The following is a 24,487-nucleotide window of genomic DNA, read 5'->3' as shown; positions in this document are numbered from 1 at the left end:
CATCATGAGTGTATGCAAAACAAAGATACTCTGACCGTCTATCAGATCATCTCTATTTCCTCACATCTTCCATGGAACAGAGTGACTCAGTCAATAACGGGGACTGAAAAAACGTTTGTCTTCCATTAGCAGAACTAACCCAAGTAAGTGCCTGTAGCATTCAGAGTGCAATACATGTACAAGAGCCCTAGCACACGTCAGTTCAAAACATTTCCCTCCAAATGTAACTCACTGCCTTGCTTTTCAGTGGCTGCATGTCTGCAGACTTAGTTTGCCTAACGCTTAAAACACTGATAGACTGTGGAAAAACAGCAAGCTTAGGATAGAGAAACAACAGTATTACATCAAGGCAAGCATACATAAGGATGCACATGGACCAGATGCATACGCGTTAGCAGAACCGTGCATGTGTCTCACACACACACAAACTCACATACAAATGCACACGCTCAAACTCCTGGAATATTATGTGGATGCTTTCAACTAACATTTTGAGTCCACAGTGAGAGAAAGAACACCACGGTATAGAATATCAGGCTCTTTCTCTAATCGATTTCTACTATGAGGAGTGCCACCTGGCACGGTCCCAAGACCAATGCCAGCTAACTGGATATCCTGTGCAACAAAACAAGAGCATTGAAGTCTGCCCTATCAGAGGTGACCTGGCCTCCCGACTGACCAATCACAGCTTGTGAACTATTGCTGAGATGACCAATGTCCTCTTTGGCACCGGGCGGATTTCAGCACGGGCTGCAACACTATACCTCCCTTAGGGCGGCATACAGAGAAGGGTGGGGCTAAGTCAGACTATAGTCGCAGTGGGGATGATGTGTTCCAGTGATTTTGGAGCCTTGATGTATGGAGAGCTGTCGTACTGAGCGACACACCCATCTTGACCTCTGACCTTCTGTCCATTTGGTCAAGTCTGTCTGGTAGCCTTCAGAGACTGGTTGCCCATTGGCTTCTCAGGAACGTAACTACACATATCCAGCAGTTCCACAGTAGTCGTCACTGTTTCCCCAGGTTTCATGTCCACCAGTTCCAATCATTGCCCCTTCAGTGTAATTGTTGTCCAATGACATGTAGTAGACTTCCACCCATGTGACGTCTGCAAGGACGCGCAAACACAAAGACAAGCATTCTCACACGTGTCAGTGTTTCCACACACAAACAAGCAACAAACATAATGTTAAACCAAAGTAGGTCAAAACGGGGCCTTCGGAGAGAATCATTCCACACATTGAGCCCTTTCAGAAACGTCCAGGCCCTTGTCTGCCCGCCGCACCCTCTTTACATCTCCCATTTATGCACACTTTCCCAGCCCTCCACTCTTCACAAACAGCTCAAAGTGGTATGTGTCCTCACCCAGAAAGGCATTGTTGGGAGAAGAGCCACCCAGCCACAACCCCCACCTCTCTAACTAACTAGGGCTCTGGTAATACCCGAACTTGTGACTATTGATGTGTCAGGGCGATGGCGTGGCAGTGACGTTCGCAGGAGTCCATAGTTAGCTCGGTTCCACAGAGAGGGGTTTGTTCTCTGGGCCCTGACAAAAGGTTTGGCGGTAACCCTCCGATGCCATGAGGTCGTATGGGAAAAGGGGAGTCGTTGACCCTGCATGCCCTCTGAGACTAGGGAGTAATAGAGTAATTAAGATGGACTACTCCACCAGTGTCAGAGAGAACAAGGACTGGTCTGAGCTGGAGAGACCGATCGACACACATTCACTGGGATGACCGAGTGGCTAAACAAGAAAGTTCAAATTGTAGTCCTACATCGCGGTAACTATTTACTTTGACCACATTTCATTTCATGACAATGTTATAACAGCTCCCAACGGTACTATTAAAGGTGAATTAAATACTGTACATCCATAGCATATCACTACTCTGGACGGCTCTGACTTAGAATACGTGGACAACTACAAATACTTAGGTGTCTGGTTAGACTGTAAACTCTCCTTCCAGACCCATATCAAACATCTCCAATCCAAAGTTAAATCTAGAATTGGCTTCCTATTTCGCAACAAAGCATCCTTCACTCATGCTGCCAAACATACCCTTGTAAAATTGACCATCCTACCAATCCTCGACTTTGGCGATGTCATTTACAAAATAGCCTCCAATACCCTACTCAACAAATTGGATGCAGTCTATCACAGTGCTATCCGTTTTGTCACCAAAGCCCCATATACTACCCACCATTGCGACCTGTACGCTCTCGTTGGCTGGCCCTCGCTTCATACTCGTCGCCAAACCCACTGGCTCCATGTCATCTACAAGACCCTGCTAGGTAAAGTCCCCCCTTATCTCAGCTCGCTGGTCACCATAGCATCTCCCACCTGTAGCACACGCTCCAGCAGGTATATCTCTCTAGTCACCCCCAAAACCAATTCTTTCTTTGGCCGCCTCTCCTTCCAGTTCTCTGCTGCCAATGACTGGAACGAACTACAAAAATCTCTTAAATTGGAAACACTTATCTCCCTCACTAGCTTTAAGCACCAACTGTCAGAGCATCTTACAGATTACTGCACCTGTACATAGCCCACCTATAATTTAGCCCAAACAACTACCTCTTTCCCAACTGTATTTAATTAATTTATTTATTTTGCTCCTTTGCACCCCATTATTTTTATTTCTACTTTGCACATTCTTCCATTGCAATACTACCATTCCAGTGTTTTACTTGCTATATTGTATTTACTTTGCCACCATGGCCTTTTTTGCCTTTACCTCCCTTCTCACCTCATTTGCTCACATTGTATATAGACTTTTTTTATTTTTATTTATTTATTTTTTTACTGTATTATTGACTGTATGTTTGTTTTACTCCATGTGTAACTCTGTGTCGTTGTATGTGTCGAACTGCTTTGCTTTATCTTGGCCAGGTCGCAATTGTAAATGAGAACTTGTTCTCAACTTGCTTACCTGGTTAAATAAAGGTGAAATAAAAATAAATAAATAAATAAATCTGTAGCGCATTCATGTCATGCTATGTAAGAGGTCATATTTAGGCATCTTAATAGATGCATCATTACAATGACAGCGCAGTGTCATCATTACGGCTGTTCTCAAAAGAGTGCTTCTGCCATACCAGTGTTAGTGAAAATGCCAAAAGGCCAATCCACGTTTTGAAAATGATGCTGGTCTATATAGCCTGTTCAAGCCCCAATTCCCCCAAAGGCCGGTATAAGCCTGTGACTTACCACCTTCTTCGCGCCGAGGTCAATCGTGCATGAAGATCCCCACAGGGTTCAATCCTCACTGTACATTTTACGGATCAAATCATGTAGTTGAAGGTCTATGAAGTCGTGCGTAACTCATCACCTGCCCTCCTCCACATCACACAATGAGGTTGTTCATACCGGTCTATAACACACGCACGAAGGGTCTATGTATTAACTCTGTTCAGTCAAAGTAGAGTCCAATCTGCTTCCCCGTTTACAAACCATTTATAGCGAAGCACTTCATGGTAATTCACTTTGCAGTTTGCCACTCTGATCTATAACACCAACATTAAAGGTATATGTATAAATTATATGAAGTGAATGTAATGTCATTTCTACTTTCCCACTCATAAAGCATTTATAAACATGCCTCACATATCAAAAATAATATACATGATAACACAGAATGTTAAAGGAAATACAGAACTGTAACACTTTAGAGTACTTAAGCATAATACATTGCAAGTTGGGGGATTTTCACAATAGTAGCTGGGTTATAAAAAGTCTATTGTCCTGCTAATAGGAAACATTTGCATGATGGGCTACACCTGCTGCAGTTGTGAAAAACAAGTGTTTGAAAACCTGTTTCCAAAATGCCTCCAGTTGTCCATCACTACTGTAAATAAAAACACAGCATCTTGTTTACATTCTTTATTGTGTCACACATAATTTGTATTTACCTTTCCAATTACTTTTAGAGTTTGGGATTTACAAATGTGCGCTTTTAATTATTAGTTACATTGTTTAGATCAAACGTGCAGACTTTTTTTCTTTAAATGATTGTTTTATGTAGGACGTAACATTTTTGACCAGTTGCAATTGTAACTAGGCCTATTAAAGCCTCATAGCGTACCTCAGCCAAGTTAAGTTATTTTATATCGGCCTCAGCTCTGAAGAAATAGACTCCAATTAAGCACTCTTGTTGTTTGTAAAGTCAAATAAAAATGAAGATTATTGTTGAAATGAATTGCTCGACTGGTGTAGGTTTTCTCCATCTGTTGGTGTGCAACACTAGCATAACAAGATAACTATATTTTCAGCACCAGCCTACCCGAGCACCAGCCTGCCCCGGCCGATGAAGGCCTACCCGGCCAAACCCGCTGGGCCAATTGTGCGCTGCCCTATGGCATTTACATTACATTTAAGTCATTTAGCAGACGCTCTTATCCAGAGCGACTTACAAATTGGTGCATTCACCTTATGACATCCGGTGGAACAGTAGTGCATCTAAATCTTTTAAGGGGGGGGGGGGGGTGAGAGGGATTACTTTATCCTATCCTAGGTATTCCTTAAAGAGGTGGGGTTTCAGGTGTCTCCGGAAGGTGGTGATTGACTCCGCTGTCCTGGCGTCGTGAGGGAGTTTGTTCCACCATTGGGGGGCCAGAGCAGCGAACAGTTTTGACTGGGCTGAGCGGGAACTGTACTTCCTCAGTGGTAGGGAGGCGAGCAGGCCAGAGGTGGATGAACGCAGTGCCCTTGTTTGGGTGTAGGGCCTGATCAGAGCCTGGAGGTACTGAGGTGCCGTTCCCCTCACAGCTCCGTAGGCAAGCACCATGGTCTTGTATGGCGCTCCCAATCACAGTCGGATGTGATACAGCCTGAATTCTAACCATATATACACGTATATTTTTTTTTCAGAACATTAACCGTGTGTAGGTAGACACGTGTGTAGGTAGATGTGGAAGGGGGGGTTCACACCTTGCTCAAGTTGTGGGGGGGGGTCACACCTAGGTCGGCTATTAGACAATTCTTTAGTAAAGGTTTAATAGTCTATTGTTCAGTTAATAGTCCATCTTGCGACACTTGTGAAAAACGAATAATAATACTTTTCTCCCTTTCCACAAGTTAAAGATTCCAATAGATAGTGTTTCAAATTCAATTCTCCATTTCAGACTCATAGGAATAAATATTTTAGTGAGCAAAGCATATTAACACACTTCCACATTTATCCCTTAATTCACTAATGTTGCATCTACTAGCTAAGCCCCTCTCACATTGTTAACACTTTTTACAACTCATTCAATAAATGTTACAAAATCACAATAAAATTCATGAAACATTTAGTTCACAATGTTATTTCACTATTTCCATTGTACTTTTGCACATTATGAACAGAAACCAGAAACCAGTTGCCTTAGTTGACTGGAGAGGAGAGGTGAAAGGTCAGTGTGAGATCATGTCTGGGTAACAGCCCAGTGTTCTTGAGGCTTCTTAGCTATTTTTGTTATTTTAAATGTGAAAACGCACAACGTCAGTCATGGAATATTGAACAAAAAGGTAAACTAAATGCTTAATTCGTTTTATTTTTTATTACATTTTTTGTAGAAGCGAGAGATCACCAGGAAGTAACATTTCACTGACCTCTCACCTCTCACACTTTTTTTTCTTCTCACCTCTCACACTCTCCTTCTGTGCAGCCAAAAGAAATAACGTCATGTTTCTGTCTCTTATTTTGTCATGTTGTTAGAGGTTTGTAACATGCAAATGTACATTTACATTTTACATTTAAGTCATTTAGCAGACGCTCTTATCCAGAGCGACTTACAAATTGGGTACAATGTAAGTCTTAAAATAGTGAGATAGCTACCATTGTCAACTAAACATTTCATGAGTTTTATGACTTTGCAACTTTTATTGACAGAGTTGGAAAACCTGTTGACATTGGCAGAGGCTTAGCTAGCTGCTAGCGAGCTAGCTAGCCAGCTACATTATCAAAATGCTAGCTAGCTTTAACACACTGTGTTAGTCTGAGGAATTGAATTTGAATGCTTTGAATATAAATCTTTGTTAAATCCATTCAAGATCCATTCAAGAAAAGTCATACTGAACATTTTTAATAGTAGGAATCATTGGCAACGTCCTCAGCATTAGTTTTCTGTGCTAGCTAACTTCCATCTGGAAGGTCTAAATAAAATGTTCATATTTCCCTTTAGCATTCTGTGTTGTGTCTAGGGCTGGGCGGTATCCAGATGATCATACCTTCATATTGTTCCTGTACCATACAGGGGTATACGGTATTACCAGCAGGGAAGCTATTTCAAGGGAAGGGCAGTCAAGGGAAGCTATTTCTTACCAAAGATTTTTAAAAATATATATTTTTTAAAATATGCTAATAAATGTTAACAAAGTACTAGCGAATACCCATAGCGGATGCTATCTAAACGAATTGCAGGGACAGACAACCCAGCTCAAAGTTATACAACTATCTCAAAAGGCTACTCACAGTTTGCTGCAAACACAAAACAAATATTAGACAGCAGAGATGTTGATCCAGGTCTCTGCTGTAACCAAGAATTTTGATCTTGCAAGCTACCCAATTAGCTAGCAAATTAGCAAACCAGTGCATAGCTGGAGGCCTGAGCTGGAGATAAATATATAAGATGTGCCAAATAAGTTCACTTATAGTTAGTTATAAGATATTTAGCTGTCAACCGTTAGTAGAGACTTTCAAGTGTCACTTGATCACCTGTCTTGCGCTGCACAACAGTGAATCATCACATCACAAAGCTTCAGTTTGTGCCATGTGCTCTTTGTAAAGAAAAATACTATGTGACAGGCTCAAATCAGTTGCTTTGAGGAATGGCTTTACATTGAAAAATACAGGGGAAACGAAGAATGCGATTTGCTTTATCTATTAACCTAGTGCACAAGTTGACCGCAAGTATTTATTTAAAAAGAACTTCCACCCAAAAACGATCTTTTAGTATTTGTTTCGTTAGTCCATTGTTGATATAGTCCAAAAATGTTTTGCATATCAGCAATCAAGTTTTCAAGACATATAACTTTCAAAATACAGCCGGTATCAAGTTTTCCTTTAAAAATAAAAAAATTCACATTTATGTAAAAACAAGCTGAAACCGTTTGAAAGGTATGGACAGTATTGAAAATCATACCGTGGGTATTTCAATACACCACGGTCTATGGCATAGGCCTATATGGTATACTGCCCACGCCTAGTTGTTTCCGTATGATTTTTGATAAGTGAGGCATGTTTATAAATGCTTTATAAATGGTTTATGAATGGTTTATGAATGGTAAAATAGACTTGACTTTACATTGACTGCATGGAATTCATACATAGACCCATCATGTGTGCGTTATAGACCAGTACGGCCAACTTAAATGTCGTGTGTAGGAGGGCTTGTTAATGAGTTACAAAATAGTTATGATATGACCCACAACTACATGATTTGATCTGTTAAATGTACTCATGAAGCATTGACCTTAGTGAGAAGAAGAAGTTAAGTCACGGGTGTATACTGGCCAGAGGGGGAAATGGGGTTGGTACAGGGCAGGCTATATATATATCTATATATCAGCAACATCTAAATGTGGTGAGAACAGTGACACTGCGCTGTCGTTGAAATAACGCATCTAATTTTGAGCTCTATAGATTACATCTGGATATGTTTAATTAACCCTTTATATAGCAATCTTTTGTCATTGGTCATCAGGTCGTACTGCTTGTGCTTCCATGTCAGATGCTTCTCTTGTTTCGTTATCGTTCCATGTCCGTTGTTAGTAAACCCACTAAGTGTATCTGCTTCCTGACTCTCTGTGTCTACGTTACAAATACGTCCTTTTAAAACGGCGAACGCCACAGCAACTCTGCTTTTCAAGGGATTTGTTGAAGCCCAAGTGCAAGGCATCAGTAGACTGATCATAATTCCCCTCTTTATATGTTGGGCACCCGGGCCTTGTTCAAATACCTTTGGAATGTATCATTCCTTCCACTCTACAAATAGTCTACAACCTCGAAAGAGCTGCGATAACTTCAAGGAAGGAAGCAAGGAAGGTTGTTTTTCTTCTAAGTATCTTAACAGGCCCATGTCAGCTAGATGATATCTAATTTCCTTCCACACACTATCCCTCCTGTCAAATAAGTACATTTAACATTTTAGTTATCTAGTCGATCAACAGTAGGTATTCCGTGCATGTATTTACATCACATTAGACCTAACTCTCCCATTACACTCAAGTGTGGTCCAATTAGCACAATAATAAAATAAAAAACATGTATATTTTTAATATATTTTCAACCAAAAGTACCTATTTTCAACTTCTTTTTTGACCAGAAATATATTGTGTTCATAAGTGTGTTCATAAGAGTAGCTCATGGTGCCTGCCTCTAAGACCTCTTCCTTGAGTATAGTCTGCAGCCTTGCAGCCACAGATCTTTGGGCGAGCGAGGGGTCCTTTCATACCCAGAATGCCTGCTCTACCGTGCAGGCCAAAGAAGGGGTTCACCTCAGACTAAACACTGCTCTCTTTTACAGGAGACACGGCCATCACGTGCTCACGTTCTTCCACCCTGCGGCCAGCAATTTCCAGGCCAGGATCTACACACACAGAAGTGCACCCCCCCACCCCATAAAGATGAGTAAAGCAGAGAAAATGTATCTATTATGCCACTGTGGCACTGAAGAGGAGTGTTCGTGTTACAAGTGGCAGTAGCTAGCTGGCTCCATCCAAACTCATCCCATTAATACAAGTGCAGTAGAGGAGAGGCACGGCAATCAATGGCTGGCGGTGCTAAGGCCAGGGCCCAGGGAATGAATACCCAATTACAGCCACTCATTCTCCCACTGTAGGGGCCAGCGAGAGCCACAGAGAGAGCCAGTGTAATCACTGCTAAAGAACCAGGGCACCCAGGGGCTAACCACGCGACCACATTAGAACGCCAAAGAGAGCTTTATGGGCTAGAGGCTTGGGGATTGGGTTTAGCGAAACAAGCTAACAGGCTAACGGGCTGCGTCTCGATAGCGCACGGCGGCGTTCTTTTCTAGTCACCTTTTCCTCTCGCTCCGTCGGCATGAAAGAACTGGAAAGATGGAAGTGGAGTATCAGTACATTTTCTCCATATTGCTTTCATCTGGCCTGTGTTTTCAGATCAGACGAGAAGCCATTGTCGACTATTGAGAAGGACCCGAGGACGCAAGTGGAGAATTGCACAGAGCATTGTATGAGGGAAAGGCATACACAGAAAACATACACTGGCCACTCAAATTGAACGCCACCCAAAACACGCAGGCACGCATGCGCACACACAGACACACGTTTAAGTACGCACACACAAACACACCCCAAGCTGCTTCACTCTGAATGCAGATTGTGGGTGAATAAAAGTTCCAGTTGTTGGATATCCCCACTCTGGGTGGATTCCAATAGGAAGACATCACTTTGCAAGCCAGTATAATGTGACTTGATGCTGGTTTTGTGGGTGACGTTCTATTTACAATTGTTACTATTATTTTAGAAGGGCGGCGGGTAGACTAGCGTTTAGAGCGTTTGGGCCAGTAACCGACAGGTCGCTGGTTTGAATACCTGAGCCGACAAGGTGAAAAATCTGTCGATGTTCCCTTGAGCAAGGCACTTAACCCTCATTTGCTCCAGGTGCTCTGTACTACTTTGGCTGACCCCGTAAAACAACACATTTCACTGCACCTATCCGGAGCATGTGACAATACATCGTTATCTTTTTTACCTCAGGCTAACACAGAAAACATACACTGGCCACTCAAATCAAATGCCACACAAAACGCAACCTTTCCCTCCACTAGCACAGAGTATACCAAACTCCCTCCGAGATAGGCAGTACAAAGTGCAATCTCTGACGGCTGCGTTTAAACATGACATGTTGACAGTAAATGAAGCCTAATGTATAGCGCTGTCACTGAAACGCCGCTAGGAAGCAATTAGGCCAGCTAATAGGAGTCGTTGTTCACTCTGTAATTGTTTTTTCTGGTTAAACGCTCCCACACGACATGGCCCACACACGCGCACACACACAGACACATCTGAGCAGGCACACAGACACATCTGAGCAGGCACACAGACACATCTGAGCAGGCACACAGACACATCTGAGCAGGCACACAGACACATCTGAGGCGGGACACAGACACATCTGAGGCGGCACACAGACACATCTGAGCAGGCACACAGACACATCTGAGCAGGCACACAGACACATCTGAGGCGGCACACAGACACATCTGAGGCGGCACACAGACACATCTGAGCAGGCACACAGACACATCTGAGCAGGCACACAGACACATCTGAGGCGGCACACAGACACATCTGAGCAGGCACACAGACACATCTGAGCAGGCACACAGACACATCTGAGCAGGCACACAGACACATCTGAGCAGGCACACAGACACATCTGAGGCGGCACACAGACACATCTGAGGCGGCACACAGACACATCTGAGCAGGCACACAGACACATCTGAGCAGGCACACAGACACACAGAGAGAGGGGTTGGAGCGAGCCGGTCGCATCCGCGCTTCGGTCTGCAGGTTGTATAACTTTTTCATTACATTTCATTACATTTCATTATAGTACAACGGTCTGATTTGTCTAATCTTAGCAATTTCTTCTTAGCTAGCTACATAGTCGTCGTTGTATCAAAGATAATTGCGTAATTATCGTATTTCGTCGTCTCCTATCTGCCCAACACGTTCACCGTCTACCGTAGCACTGTAGTAACTATCACACTCAACTGAACGACTTGATTAGTGTAGTGTTAGCTAGCTACATAGTTGTCTTTGCTGTCTTCGTATCCAAGATAATTGTGTAGTTAGAGTGTGTAGTCTTAGAGTGATTATCTTAATTTACCGAGGTTAGCTAGCCAGCTATTTTGTCGTCCTTAACGTAGGAGACACTCCTAGCTAGCCAATAGCCAGCCAACGTCTACTGAATAGAACTTTCGCATTCCGGTCGCATTCCGCTTCGCTCCACAGGTAGTATCATATTTTCATTTCATTTCATTACAGTCCCAACGGTGTGATTTGTTTGATCGTAGCTAGCTACATAGCTAGCTACATAGCCGTCTTTGTTTCAAAGATAATTGTGTAGTCTAGAGCGATTTTCTAGGTTAGCTAGCCAGCTATTGTCGTTCTCCTAACGCAACGTAACGTAACCAACACTGCTAGCTAGCCAGCTTGCCCCCGAAAAGCAGCATTGTAGAAACTTCACACTCAACGGAACGACTTGATTAGTGTAGTGTCAACAACGCAGCCTCTGCCAGCTAGCCTACCTCAGCAGTACTGTATCATTTTAATCATTTTAGTCAATTAGATTCTTGCTACGTAAGCTTAACTTTCTGAACATTCGAGACGTGTAGTCCACTTGTCATTCCAATCTCCTCTGCATTAGCGTAGCCTCTTCTCTAGCCTGTCAACTATGTGTCTGTCTATCCCTGTTTCTCTCCTCTCTGCACAGACCATACAAACGCTCCACACCGCATGGCCACCCTAATCTGGTGGTCCCAGCGCGCACGACCCACGTGGAGTTCCAGGTCTCCGGTAGCCTCTGGAACTGCCGATCTGCGGCCAACAAGGCAGAGTTCATCTCAGCCTATGCCTCCCTCCAGTCCCTCGACTTCTTGGCTCTGACGGAAACATGGATCACCACAGACAACACCGCTACTCCTACTGCTCTCTCTTCGTCCGCCCACGTGCTCTCGCACACCCCGAGAGCTTCTGGTCAGCGGGGTGGTGGCACCGGGATCCTCATCTCTCCCAAGTGGTCATTCTCTCTTTCTCCCCTTACCCATCTGTCTATCGCCTCCTTTGAATTCCATGCTGTCACAGTTACCAGCCCTTTCAAGCTTAACATCCTTATCATTTATCGCCCTCCAGGTTCCCTCGGAGAGTTCATCAATGAGCTTGATGCCTTGATAAGCTCCTTTCCTGAGGACGGCTCACCTCTCACAGTTCTGGGCGACTTTAACCTCCCCACGTCTACCTTTGACTCATTCCTCTCTGCTTCCTTCTTTCCACTCCTCTCCTCTTTTGACCTCACCCTCTCACCTTCCCCCCCTACTCACAAGGCAGGCAATACACTCGACCTCATCTTTACTAGATGCTGTTCCTCCACTAACCTCATTGCAACTCCCCTCCAAGTCTCCGACCACTACCTTGTATCCTTTTCCCTCTAGCTCTCATCCAACACTTCCCACACTGCCCCTACTCGGATGGTATCGCGCCGTCCCAACCTTCGCTCTCTCCCCCGCTACTCTCTCCTCTTCCATCCTATCATCTCTTCCCTCTGCTCAAACCTTCTCCAACCTATCTCCTGATTCTGCCTCCTCAACCCTCCTCTCCTCCCTTTCTGCATCCTTTGACTCTCTATGTCCCCTATCCTCCAGGCCGGCTCGGTCCTCCCCTCCCGCTCCGTGGCTCGACGACTCATTGCGAGCTCACAGAACAGGGCTCCGGGCAGCCGAGCGGAAATGGAGGAAAACTCGCCTCCCTGCGGACCTGGCATCCTTTTACTCCCTCCTCTCTACATTTTCTTCCTCTGTCTCTGCTGCTAAAGCCACTTTCTACCACTCTAAATTCCAAGCATCTGCCTCTAACCCTAGGAAGCTCTTTGCCACCTTCTCCTCCCTCTTGAATCCTCCTCCCCCTCCCCCCCTCCTCCCTCTCTGCAGATGACTTCGTCAACCATTTTGAAAAGAAGGTCGACGACATCCGATCCTCGTTTGCTAAGTCAAACGACACCGCTGGTTCTGCTCACACTGCCCTACCCTGTGCTCTGACCTCTTTCTCCCCTCTCTCCAGATGACATCTCGCGTCTTGTGACGGCCGGCCGCCCAACAACCTGCCCGCTTGACCCTATCCCCTCCTCTCTTCTCCAGACCATCTCCGGTGACCTTCTCCCTTACCTCACCTCGCTCATCAACTCATCCCTGACCGCTAGCTACGTCCCTCCCGTCTTCAAGAGAGCGAGAGTTGCACCCCTTCTGAAAAAACCTACACTCGATCCCTCCGATGTCAACAACTACAGACCAGTATCCCTTCTTTCTTTTCTCTCCAAAACTCTTGAACGTGCCGTCCTTGGCCAGCTCTCCCGCTATCTCTCTCAGAATGACCTTCTTGATCCAAATCAGTCAGGTTTCAAGACTAGTCATTCAACTGAGACTGCTCTTCTCTGTATCACGGAGGCGCTCCGCACTGCTAAAGCTAACTCTCTCTCCTCTGCTCTCATCCTTCTAGACCTATCGGCTGCCTTCGATACTGTGAACCATCAGATCCTCCTCTCCACCCTCTCCGAGTTGGGCATCTCCGGCGCGGCCCACGCTTGGATTGCGTCCTACCTGACAGGTCGCTCCTACCAGGTGGCGTGGCGAGAATCCGTCTCCTCACCACGTGCTCTCACCACTGGTGTCCCCCAGGGCTCTGTTCTAGGCCCTCTCCTATTCTCGCTATACACCAAGTCACTTGGCTCTGTCATAACCTCACATGGTCTCTCCTATCATTGCTATGCAGACGACACACAATTAATCTTCTCCTTTCCCCCTTCTGACGACCAGGTGGCGAATCGCATCTCTGCATGTCTGGCAGACATATCAGTGTGGATGACGGATCATCACCTCAAGCTGAACCTCGGCAAGACGGAGCTGCTCTTCCTCCCGGGGAAGGACTGCCCGTTCCATGATCTCGCCATCACGGTTGACAACTCCATTGTGTCCTCGTCCCAGAGCGCTAAGAACCTTGGCGTGATCCTGGACAACACCCTGTCGTTCTCAAATAACATCAAGGCGGTGGCCCGTTCCTGTAGGTTCATGCTCTACAACATCCGCAGAGTACGACCCTGCCTCACACAGGAAGCGGCGCAGGTCCTAATCCAGGCACTTGTCATCTCCCGTCTGGATTACTGCAACTCGCTGTTGGCTGGGCTCCCTGCCTGTGCCATTCAACCCCTACAACTCATCCAGAACGCCGCAGCCCGTCTGGTGTTCAACCTTCCCAAGTTCTCTCACGTCACCCCGCTCCTCCGCTCTCTCCACTGGCTTCCAGTTGAAGCTCGCATCCGCTACAAGACCATGGTGCTTGCCTACGGAGCTGTGAGGGGAACGGCACCTCAGTACCTCCAGGCTCTGATCAGGCCCTACACCCAAACAAGGGCACTGCTTTCATCCACCTCTGGCCTGCTCGCCTCCCTACCACTGAGGAAGTACAGTTCCCGCTCAGCCCAGTCAAAACTGTTCGCTGCTCTGGCCCCCCAATGGTGGAACAAACTCCCTCACGACGCCAGGACAGCGGAGTCAATCACCACCTTCCGGAGACACCTGAAACCCCACCTCTTTAAGGAATACCTAGGATAGGATAAAGTAATCCTTCTCACCCCCCCTCCCCCCTTAAAAGACCTAGATGCACTATTGTAAAGTGGCTGTTCCACTGGATGTCATAAGGTGAAAGCACCAATTTGTAAGTCGCTCTGGATAAGAGCGTCTGCTAAATGACTTAAATGTAAATGTAAATCTGAGCAGGCACACAGACACATCTGAGCAGGCACACAGACACATCTGAGCAGGCACACAGACACATCTGAGGCGGCACACAGACACATCTGAGGCGGCACACAGACACATCTGAGCAGGCACAGACACATCTGAGCAGGCACACAGACACATCTGAGGCGGCACACAGACACATCTGAGCAGGCACACAGACACATCTGAGCAGGCACACAGACACATCTGAGGCGGCACACAGACACATCTGAGCAGGCACACAGACACATCTGAGCAGGCACACAGACACATCTGAGCAGGCACACAGACACATCTGAGGCGGCACACAGACACATCTGAGGCGGCACACAGACACATCTGAGCAGGCACACAGACACATCTGAGGCGGCACACAGACACATCTGAGCAGGCACACAGACACATCTGAGCAGGCACACAGACACATCTGAGGCGGCACACAGACACATCTGAGCAGGCACACAGACACATCTGAGGCGGCACACAGACACATCTGAGCAGGCACACAGACATACCTACTGTGTCCGTTAATATGGTCAAGTGCAAAAAAAGGAAGACCTATCAAAGTTGCAGCTGGCTCAAAACAGAGCGGTGTGCCCTGAACTGCACACACAAAACTACTGTAACATCAACAACATGCATGATAGCCCTGGTTGACTCTGCTAGTTCTTAGGAGAAATATTACGGTGATCAAACATTTCAGATTGTTTGATAACGTTCAGCTCAGACACACATACCCCACAAGACATTCCACCAGTGGTCTCTTCACAATCCCCAAGTCCAAAACAAATTCACGTCAACGCACAGTATTATACAGAGCCTTGATCCATTTCCAATAACTCAAGCAAACAGCAAAAAAATGACCTTTTTAAAAATAAATAATAATATTGAACTACATCTCGTGGAACGGCGTGGACTGTGAGGGGACACGCACACGCACACGCACACAAACACACTAAACACAAATATTTGTGTGGTTGTATTGATTGTATCACTTCTATCCGTGTCCTGTAACCAATCCAAATAAACAAATACATATGTAATCAAATGTAGACGCACGCAAACACCCTCACAAATAAGCATCCCTGTGTGTGTGTGTGTGTGTGTGTGTGTGTGTGTGTGTGTGTGTGTTTGCGTGGAAGCACTATCGGGTGTACTACAGAGGACGGTACCACATAAAACTAGGCTGGGAGACTATGTTAAAAAACAGTGACACCAAACTGACCTTAGATCAGAAGAGTATAGGGGGCAAGCTCCGCCTACTCCAAGTGGCCTCAATCAGCAAACACATCAAGGATCATGGGAAAGATCATAGAAATCGGATATATTTATAGCGCAGGTTCAACCACAGAAGCTACTGGACTGGTATCCCCACCCACAGTAGGGATTAAGGAATACCCATTATATCACGGATCCAAGGACCCACACAGATGCTTTAGAGGGGAAAGAGGTTCTCTGAAGACCCCTGGAGCGAGGCAACTGCTTGGCTGGAGGGGGAAAAGGGGAGTACAGTAGGTGGACGGACCAATCATTTTTTGTCGTTGGGTCCAGTGGGTTGCGTTTGTGGTGTGTTTGTGATTACGGTCAGAGAGCACATGGTTGGTAAAGGAGGAGATAGGCTGAGAGTCGTGTGTTTGTATGTCCTTTTCGTGCATACATGTTACATTTGTCCAAGAGTGTATGCTGCCTCTCTCTCTCCCACCTCCCACTACCTCTCTCCCCTCTCTCTTTCATACTCTCTCCCACCTCCCACTACCACTCTCTCCCCTCTCTCTTTCATACTCTCTCCCACCTCCCACTACCTCTCTCCCCTCTCTCTTTCATACTCTCTCCCACCTCCCACTACCTCTCTCCCCTCTCTCTTTCATACTCTCTCCCACCTCCCACTACCTCTCTCCCCTCTCTCTTTCATACTCTCTCCCACCTCCCACTACCTCTCTCCCTCTCTCTTTCATACTCTCTCCCACCTCCCACTACCTCTCTCCCCTCTCTCTTTCATACTCTCTCCCACCTCCCACTACCTCTCTCTTTCATACTCTCTCCCACCTCCCACTACCACTCTCCCCTCTCTCTTTCATACTCTCTCCCACCTCCCACTACCTCTCTCCCTCTCTCTTTCATACTCTCTCCCACCTCCCACTACCTCTCTCCCTCTCTCTTTCATACTCTCTCCCACCTCCCACTACCTCTCTCCCCTCTCTCTTTCATACTCTCTCCCACCTCCCACTACCACTCTCCCCTCTCTCTTTCATACTCTCTCCCACCTCCCACTACCTCTCTCCCCTCTCTCTTTCATACTCTCTCCCACCTCCCACTACCTCTCTCCCTCTCTCTTTCATACTCTCTCCCACCTCCCACTACCTCTCTCCCCTCTCTCTTTCATACTCTCTCCCACCTCCCACTACCTCTCTCCCCTCTCTCTTTCATACTCTCTCCCACCTCCCACTACCTCTCTCCCCTCTCTCTTTCATACTCTCTCCCACCTCCCACTACCTCTCTCCCCTCTCTCTTTCATACTCTCTCCCACCTCCCACTACCTCTCTCCCCTCTCTCTTTCATACTCTCTCCCACCTCCCACTACCACTCTCTCCTTTCTCAAGCCATCTCCCTTCTTTACACCCCTCTACCTCTCTTCTTCTCCTCTCTCTCTCCTGCCCACCTCTACCTGCATGCACGGTATGTAAACACAGTGATCACAGAGGTTCCACACACAGTGGATTAACCCACAGTCAAACATACCCGACTCAGCCCTTAGGCTCCTTATTACAGTAATGTATCCCTGGTGTACATGAGGCGCTACACTCCACCTAATCACACTCAACCACAAACTGAATCCAACCGAACTCACACTCAACCCCACTCCATCTGCCAGTCAGCTAACCTACAGTTTAGAGTCATAGGTCAAATAAATCAATGTAAGGCTTTTAAAACATCAGACGACAGCGCAATGCCAAGGGAAAAGTCGTGCTGCACTCCTCTTTCAGCCAAAGCCACAATATCATCCGTCCTCTATTCCTCCCTCCGCTGTCTCTTTTTCTTCTCTCCATTTAGTTTCTCTCCATCTGTGTGTTTCACACGCTGCTCTGCTTCACACGCTGCTCTGCTTCACACGCTGCTCTGCTTCACACGCTGCTCTGCTTCACTCTCCCTGTCCCTTTCTTTCGGTCCCCGTCTCTCCCTCTCCTTCTCTCGCCCTCTCACCATGTGGTGCAGGGCAGACACTCTGCGCCAGGACACAGTGACGTGGAACACACACACACACACACACACAATTTATGCGACACACAGGAGCATTCACAAAAAACACAAGACACCAACACTACAGACTAAACACTTCCCAGTCCACGTGGTACACAATTTCAAGATTACGTGACACACATAATCCCCCCCCAAAAAAATATTAAGAAGTTACGCTAACACAAATAGAAGCAAAAAAAAGGAGAAAATCAATGAACTGCATATGGTAAGATACACACAAACACACACACACACACGCTTGCTCTCTCACAGAAGAACACACAGACCCACACATCCACGGCGCGCAGTAGTAGGTAGTGGCCACAGCCATCTGCTCCATTGAGTGCTCAAGGCTGCAGAGCAGAGCGTGCAATAACACATCACCACCATTCAACAAACACACAGTCTACTCAGCCTGTCCCCCCACACACACACACACCAACAGCCACAGACAACCCCAAACAGACAAAGCACACACACACATACAGAGGACTGGGTACACACTGTACAGCGCAGAGCTCCTCTCACCCATCAGTTGTGCTGTCCAGATGGTGTGTGGCCAACGCGATCGCTAGATCGGCCTCACTGAACCGGAGCTAAACTCTCCACCACTGACACACCACACGCCGTAAAACACAGCCTCAAGTCCACAGCAGACGCCGGTACAGTGCTCTGAGTCGCCACCTCTCTGTTTTCTCTCTCTGTCGCTCTCCTTCTCTCACTCCGCTCTGTTTGCTCTCGCCCTCTGGCTGTGTCTCTCGCTCCTTCAGTCATCTCACTGGTCCCCTCCCCTCTCTCTCTCTCTAGGGGCTGGTGACATCAGAGGGCAGTTTTAGGCATGCTGAGTGTTTGTGTGCCTCTCTCCCCTCTCCCTCCCTCCCTCCTTGAACAGGCTGATTTTTACAGAAGGGACAGACCTACTGTGGGGAACTCTGCTTCTCACTGTCTTATCCATCTTCCTCATTCTTTTCTTTCTCTCTAACTCTCTCCTTTCCATATTTGAACTCTCTCTACATCTGTCACTCTCCCCCTCCTTTCCCCCTCTTCTTTTTCACCCATTGACTTCTATGTTCTTCATTTGTACTCTCCAGATCATTCTTAATCCCCCACTTCACACCCTTCTCATCCCTCACTCGCTGTCTTGTCATTCTTCCCTCAGCGTCCCTCTCTTTGTACTTCTGTTCATGTCTACCTCTTTTCCTATACCTCCTTTGTCAGACTTCTTGTCCTCCATCCTTCCTCCTTATCTCGCGCATGTCTGCTCGGATACCGCCATCGAAATGCTCTCCATTTCCATTTCACCTGTTCTCCATCCCTTCATCACCCCTCTCATATCCCTCCATCTCCATCCCTTCATCACCCCTCTCATATCCCTCCATCTCCATACCTTCATCACCCCTCTCATATCCCTTCATCACCCCTCTCATGTCCCTCCATCTCCATACCTTCATCACCCCTCTCATATCCCTCCATCTCATACCTTCATCACCCCTCTCATATCCCTCCATCTCCATACCTTCATCACCCCTCTCATATCCCTTCATCACCCCTCTCATGTCCCTCCATCTCCATACCTTCATCACCCCTCTCATATCCCTCCATCTCATACCTTCATCACCCCTCTCATATCCCTCCATCTCCATACCTTCATCACCCTCTCATATCCCTCCATCTCCATCCCTTCATCACCCCTCCATCTCCATCTCCATACCTTCATCACCCCTCTCATATCCCTCCATCTCCATCCTTTCATCACCCCTCTCATATCCCTCCATCTCCATACCTTCATCACCCCTCTCATATCCCTCCACCTCCATACCTTCATCACCCCTCTCATATCCCTCCATCTCCATACCTTCATCACCCTCTCATATCCCTCCATCTCCACCCCTTCATCACCCCTCGCATATCCCTCCATCTCCATACCTTCATCACCCCTCTCATATCCCTCCATCTCCATACCTTCATCACCCCTCTCATATCCCTCCATCTCCATACCTTCATCACCCCTCTCATATCCCTCCATCTCCATCCTTTCATCACCCCTCTCATATCCCTCCATCTCCATACCTTCATCACCCCTCTCATATCCCTCCACCTCCATACCTTCATCACCCCTCTCATATCCCTCCATCTCCATACCTTCATCACCCCTCTCATATCCCTCCATCTCCACCCCTTCATCACCCCTCGCATATCCCTCCATCTCCATACCTTCATCACCCCTCTCATATCCCTCCATCTCCATACCTTCATCACCCCTCTCATATCCCTCCATCTCCATCCCTTCATCACCCCTCTCATATCCCTCCATCTCCATACCTTCATCACCCCTCTCATATCCTCCATCTCTTCATCACCCTCTCATATCCCTCCATCTCCATACCTTCATCACCCCTCTCATATCCCTCCATCTCCATCCCTTCATCACCCTCTCATATCCCTCCATCTCCATACCTTCATCACCCCTCTCATATCCATCTCCTACCTTCATCACCCCTCTCATATCCCTCCATCTCCATCCTTCATCACCCCTCTCATATCCCTCCATCTCCATCCCTTCATCACCCCTCTCATATCCTCCATCTCCATCCCTTCATCACCCCTCTCATATCCCTCCATCTCCATACCTTCATCACCCCTCTCATATCCCTCCACCTCCATACCTTCATCACCCCCTCATATCCCTCCATCTCCATACCTTCATCACCCCTCTCATATCCCTCCATCTCCATCCCTTCATCACCCCTCTCATATCCCTCCATCTCCATCCCTTCATCACCCCTCTCATATCCCTCCATCTCCATCCCTTCATCACCCCTCCATCTCCATCCCTTCATCACCCCTCTCATATCCCTCCATCTCCATCCCTTCATCACCCCTCTCATATCCCTCCATCTCCATACCTTCATCACCCCTCTCATATCCCTCCATCTCCATACCTTCATCACCCCTCTCATATCCCTCCATCTCCATCCCTTCATCACCCCTCTCATATCCCTCCATCTCCATCCCTTCATCACCCCTCTCATATCCCTCCATCTCCATCCCTTCATCACCTCTCATTTCCCTCCATCTCTTCATCACCCCTCTCATATCCCTCCATCTCCATCCCTTCATCACCCCTCTCATATCCCTCCATCTCCATCCCTTCATCACCCCTCTCATATCCCTCCATCTCCATCCCTTCATCACCCCTCCATCTCCATCCCTTCATCACCCCTCTCACATCCCTCCATCTCCATCCCTTCATCACCCCTCTCATATCCCTCCATCTCCATACCTTCATCACCCCTCTCATATCTCTCCATCTCCATACCTTCATCACCCCTCTCATATCCCTCCATCTCCATCCCTTCATCACCCCTCTCATATCCCTCCATCTCCATCCCTTCATCACCCCTCTCATTTCCATCTCCATCTCTTCATCACCCCTCTCATATCCCTCCATCTCCATCCCTTCATCACCCCTCTCATATCCCTCCATCTCCATACCTTCATCACCCCTCTCATATCCCTCCATCTCCATCCCTTCATCACCCCTTCTCATCTCCATCCCTCCATCTCCATCCCTTCATCACCCCTCTCATATCCCTCCATCTCCATACTTTCATCACCCCTCTCATATCCCTTCATCACCCCTCTCATGTCCCTCCATCTCCATACCTTCATCACCCCTCTCATATCCCTCCATCTCATACCTTCATCACCCCTCTCATATCCCTCCATCTCCATACCTTCATCACCCCTCTCATATCCCTCCATCTCCATACCTTCATCACCCCTCTCATATCCCTCCATCTCCATCCCTTCATCACCCCTCTCATATCCCTCCATCTCCATCCCTTCATCACCCCTCTCATATCCCTCCATCTCCATCCCTTCATCACCCCTCTCATATCCCTCAATCTCCATACCTTCATCACCCCTCTCATACACCTCCATCTCCATCCCTTCATCACCCCTCTCATATCCCTCCATCTCCATCCCTTCATCACCCCTCTCATATCCCTCCATCTCCATACCTTCATCACCCCTCTCATATCCCTCCATCTCCATCCCTTCATCACCCCTCTCATATCCCTCCATCTCCATCCCTTCATCACCCCTCTCATATCCCTCCATCTCCATCCCTTCATCACCCCTCTCATATCCCTCAATCTCCATACCTTCATCACCCCTCTCATACACCTCCATCTCCATCCCTTCATCACCCCTCTCATATCCCTCCATCTCCATCCCTTCATCACCCCTCCATCTCCATCCCTTCATCACCCCTCTCATATCCCTCCATCTCCATCCCTTCATCACCCCTCTCATATCCCTCCATCTCCATACCTTCATCACCCCTCTCATATCCCTCCATCTCCATACCTTCATCACCCCTCTCATATCCCTCCATCTCCATCCCTTCATCACCCCTCTCATATCCCTCCATCTCCATCCCTTCATCACCCCTCTCATATCCCTCCATCTCCATCCCTTCATCACCCCTCTCATATCCCTCCATCTCCATCCCTTCATCACCTCTCATTTCCCTCCATCTCTTCATCACCCCTCTCATATCCCTCCATCTCCATACCTTCATCACCCCTCTCATATCCCTCCATCTCCATACCTTCATCACCCCTCTCATATCCCTCCATCTCCATCCCTTCATCACCCCTCTCATATCCCTCCATCTCCATCCCTTCATCACCCCCTCATATCCCTCCATCTCAATACCTTCATCACCCCTCTCATATCCCTCCATCTCCATACCTTCATCACCCCTCTCATATCCCTCCATCTCCATCCCTTCATCACCCCTCTCATATCCCTCCATCTCCATCCCTTCATCACCCCTCTCATATCCCTCCATCTCCATCCCTTCATCACCCCCTCATATCCCTCCATCTCAATACCTTCATCACCCCTCTCATATCCCTCCATCTCCATACCTTCATCACCCCTCTCATATCCCTCCATCTCCATCCCTTCATCACCCCTCTCATATCCCTCCATCTCCATACCTTCATCACCCCTCTCATATCCCTCCATCTCCATCCCTTCATCACCCCTCTCATATCCCTCCATCTCCATCCCTTCATCACCCCTCTCATATCCCTCCATCTCCATACCTTTCCTTTTTGTTTTCTTCCCTCTCTTTCCAACCTCCATCCCTCTCTCTCTCTCCCGCCATCCCTCCATATCCCTCTCTCATTAAGTCCACATGGGTTGGGTGTGATTCCAGACTGCTATATGGCCAGTCAGTGCGCAGCAGGCTCTGGTCTACAGGGAAAGTGCTCGAGAGAAGATTTACAGATTAGCAAGTCACTGTGGCGGGGTGGCGCTGCCAGATGCCACAATTAGATTGCCTCATTTCTCTCTCCATCTCTAATTCTCTATCAATCTATCAATTCTGTCTCTACATCACTATCTTTTCCCTTTTCTATCCCTTCCCTCTAACAGTCTCTTTCTCTATCTATCCCTTCTGTCTCTCTACATCTATCTTACTTAATCTCTCTCTCCTACCTATCTCAAGTTCTCACTTTCTCTCTCTCCTTCTTCATGTACACTCGTAGAAAATGTTTTGCTATCTAGAACCTAAAAGGGTTCTTTGGCCGTCCCCATAGCATAACCTTTTTGGTTCCAGGTAGAGCTCTACCTGGAAGCAAAATTGGTTCTCCTATAGGGACAGCTGAAGAATCCTTATGGAACCCTTTTTCGAAGAGTGTATCCCTCAATGGTACAATCACCCCCCTCTCGCATTCTCCCTTTCCCTCCCTCGGTATCTCTCTCCATCCCTCTATAGCATGAGTTAATTCGCTGGACTAGCTGACAGAGAGAAGAGAAAGCTTTGCCAAAACCTTTCCTCTGGGCAGCATCTGGTTTGCGTTTCCATTCATGCATGTCTCTTCACAGTCAACAGCCAGCTGTTTCCAATGCCATCAACATCTCTGGCTGTACATTGCTTTGCCTAATGGCCTCCTCTACTCGATCTCTCTATGGTAACTGTAATGTGGATATGACTTTGAAGAGTCTGTCTACTGTCCCTGTCTACTGCTAAAGCTCATTGAAATATACACATGCATATGTGCGCACCTATGCATGCATACACACGCAAGTGCATACATACTGTACATGCACACACACGCTTAATGTCCATGCACTGCACACACACACACACACACACACACACACACACACACACACGCTTAATATCCATGCACTGCACACACACACACACACACACACACACACACACACACACACACACACACACACACACGATTAGTCAGTCATATACATGCTTTCCCATACGATTATGCGGCCGTGTGTGTGCATCGTGAGCGTGAGTATGTACCGTGTGTCTGTGATGGGTGACGGGGAGATATTGGACACACTGTTCCACAGAGAAGATCAATGTAGCATTTACTCCTCTGTGATCAATGCACTAAACGTATCAATAGCAGCCCTCACATATTATTATCAGCAGGATATGTCTCAAGAGGTTTTTCACAAACCAGGGCCCGTATTCACAAGGCATTTCAGAGTAGGCCTGCTGAGCTAGGATCAGGTCCACCCTGTCCACATAATCCTATTAACTGTGATCTAAAAGGCTAAACTGATCCTAGTTCAGCTTTCCTATTCTGAGACTCTTTGGGAATACTGGCCCAGGAAACACAAACCTATAGTTGGACAGCGTTCCTCCGCTGGCTGACTGGATAGAAGTTCCGAGGTCCTTTCGGAT

The 24,487-nt window shown here is 47.2% G+C and overlaps 1 protein-coding gene across 4 annotated transcripts in view; it reads right to left on the bottom strand.

Moving 5' to 3' along the window:
- hdac4 (histone deacetylase 4) overlaps positions 1-24,487 on the bottom strand; it is a 291,374-nt gene that overhangs the window by 107,585 nt on the left and 159,302 nt on the right. The window contains exon 1 of one of the 4 annotated variants that reach the window (XM_065000919.1): positions 18,283-18,623. The exons of the other annotated variants lie outside the window; for them this stretch is intronic. Within the exon in view, the coding sequence (XP_064856991.1) occupies positions 18,283-18,286 (4 nt within the window). The 5' untranslated portion in view covers positions 18,287-18,623. Of the gene's footprint in view, positions 1-18,282; positions 18,624-24,487 lie in introns of those variants that run through there. 4 annotated transcript variants of the gene reach the window in all.

The sequence above is a fragment of the Oncorhynchus nerka genome, linkage group LG1 (assembly GCF_034236695.1).
Source record: "Oncorhynchus nerka isolate Pitt River linkage group LG1, Oner_Uvic_2.0, whole genome shotgun sequence".
Taxonomy (NCBI): Eukaryota; Metazoa; Chordata; class Actinopteri; order Salmoniformes; family Salmonidae; genus Oncorhynchus; species Oncorhynchus nerka.
This window is presented reverse-complemented; position numbering and strand designations above follow the sequence as displayed.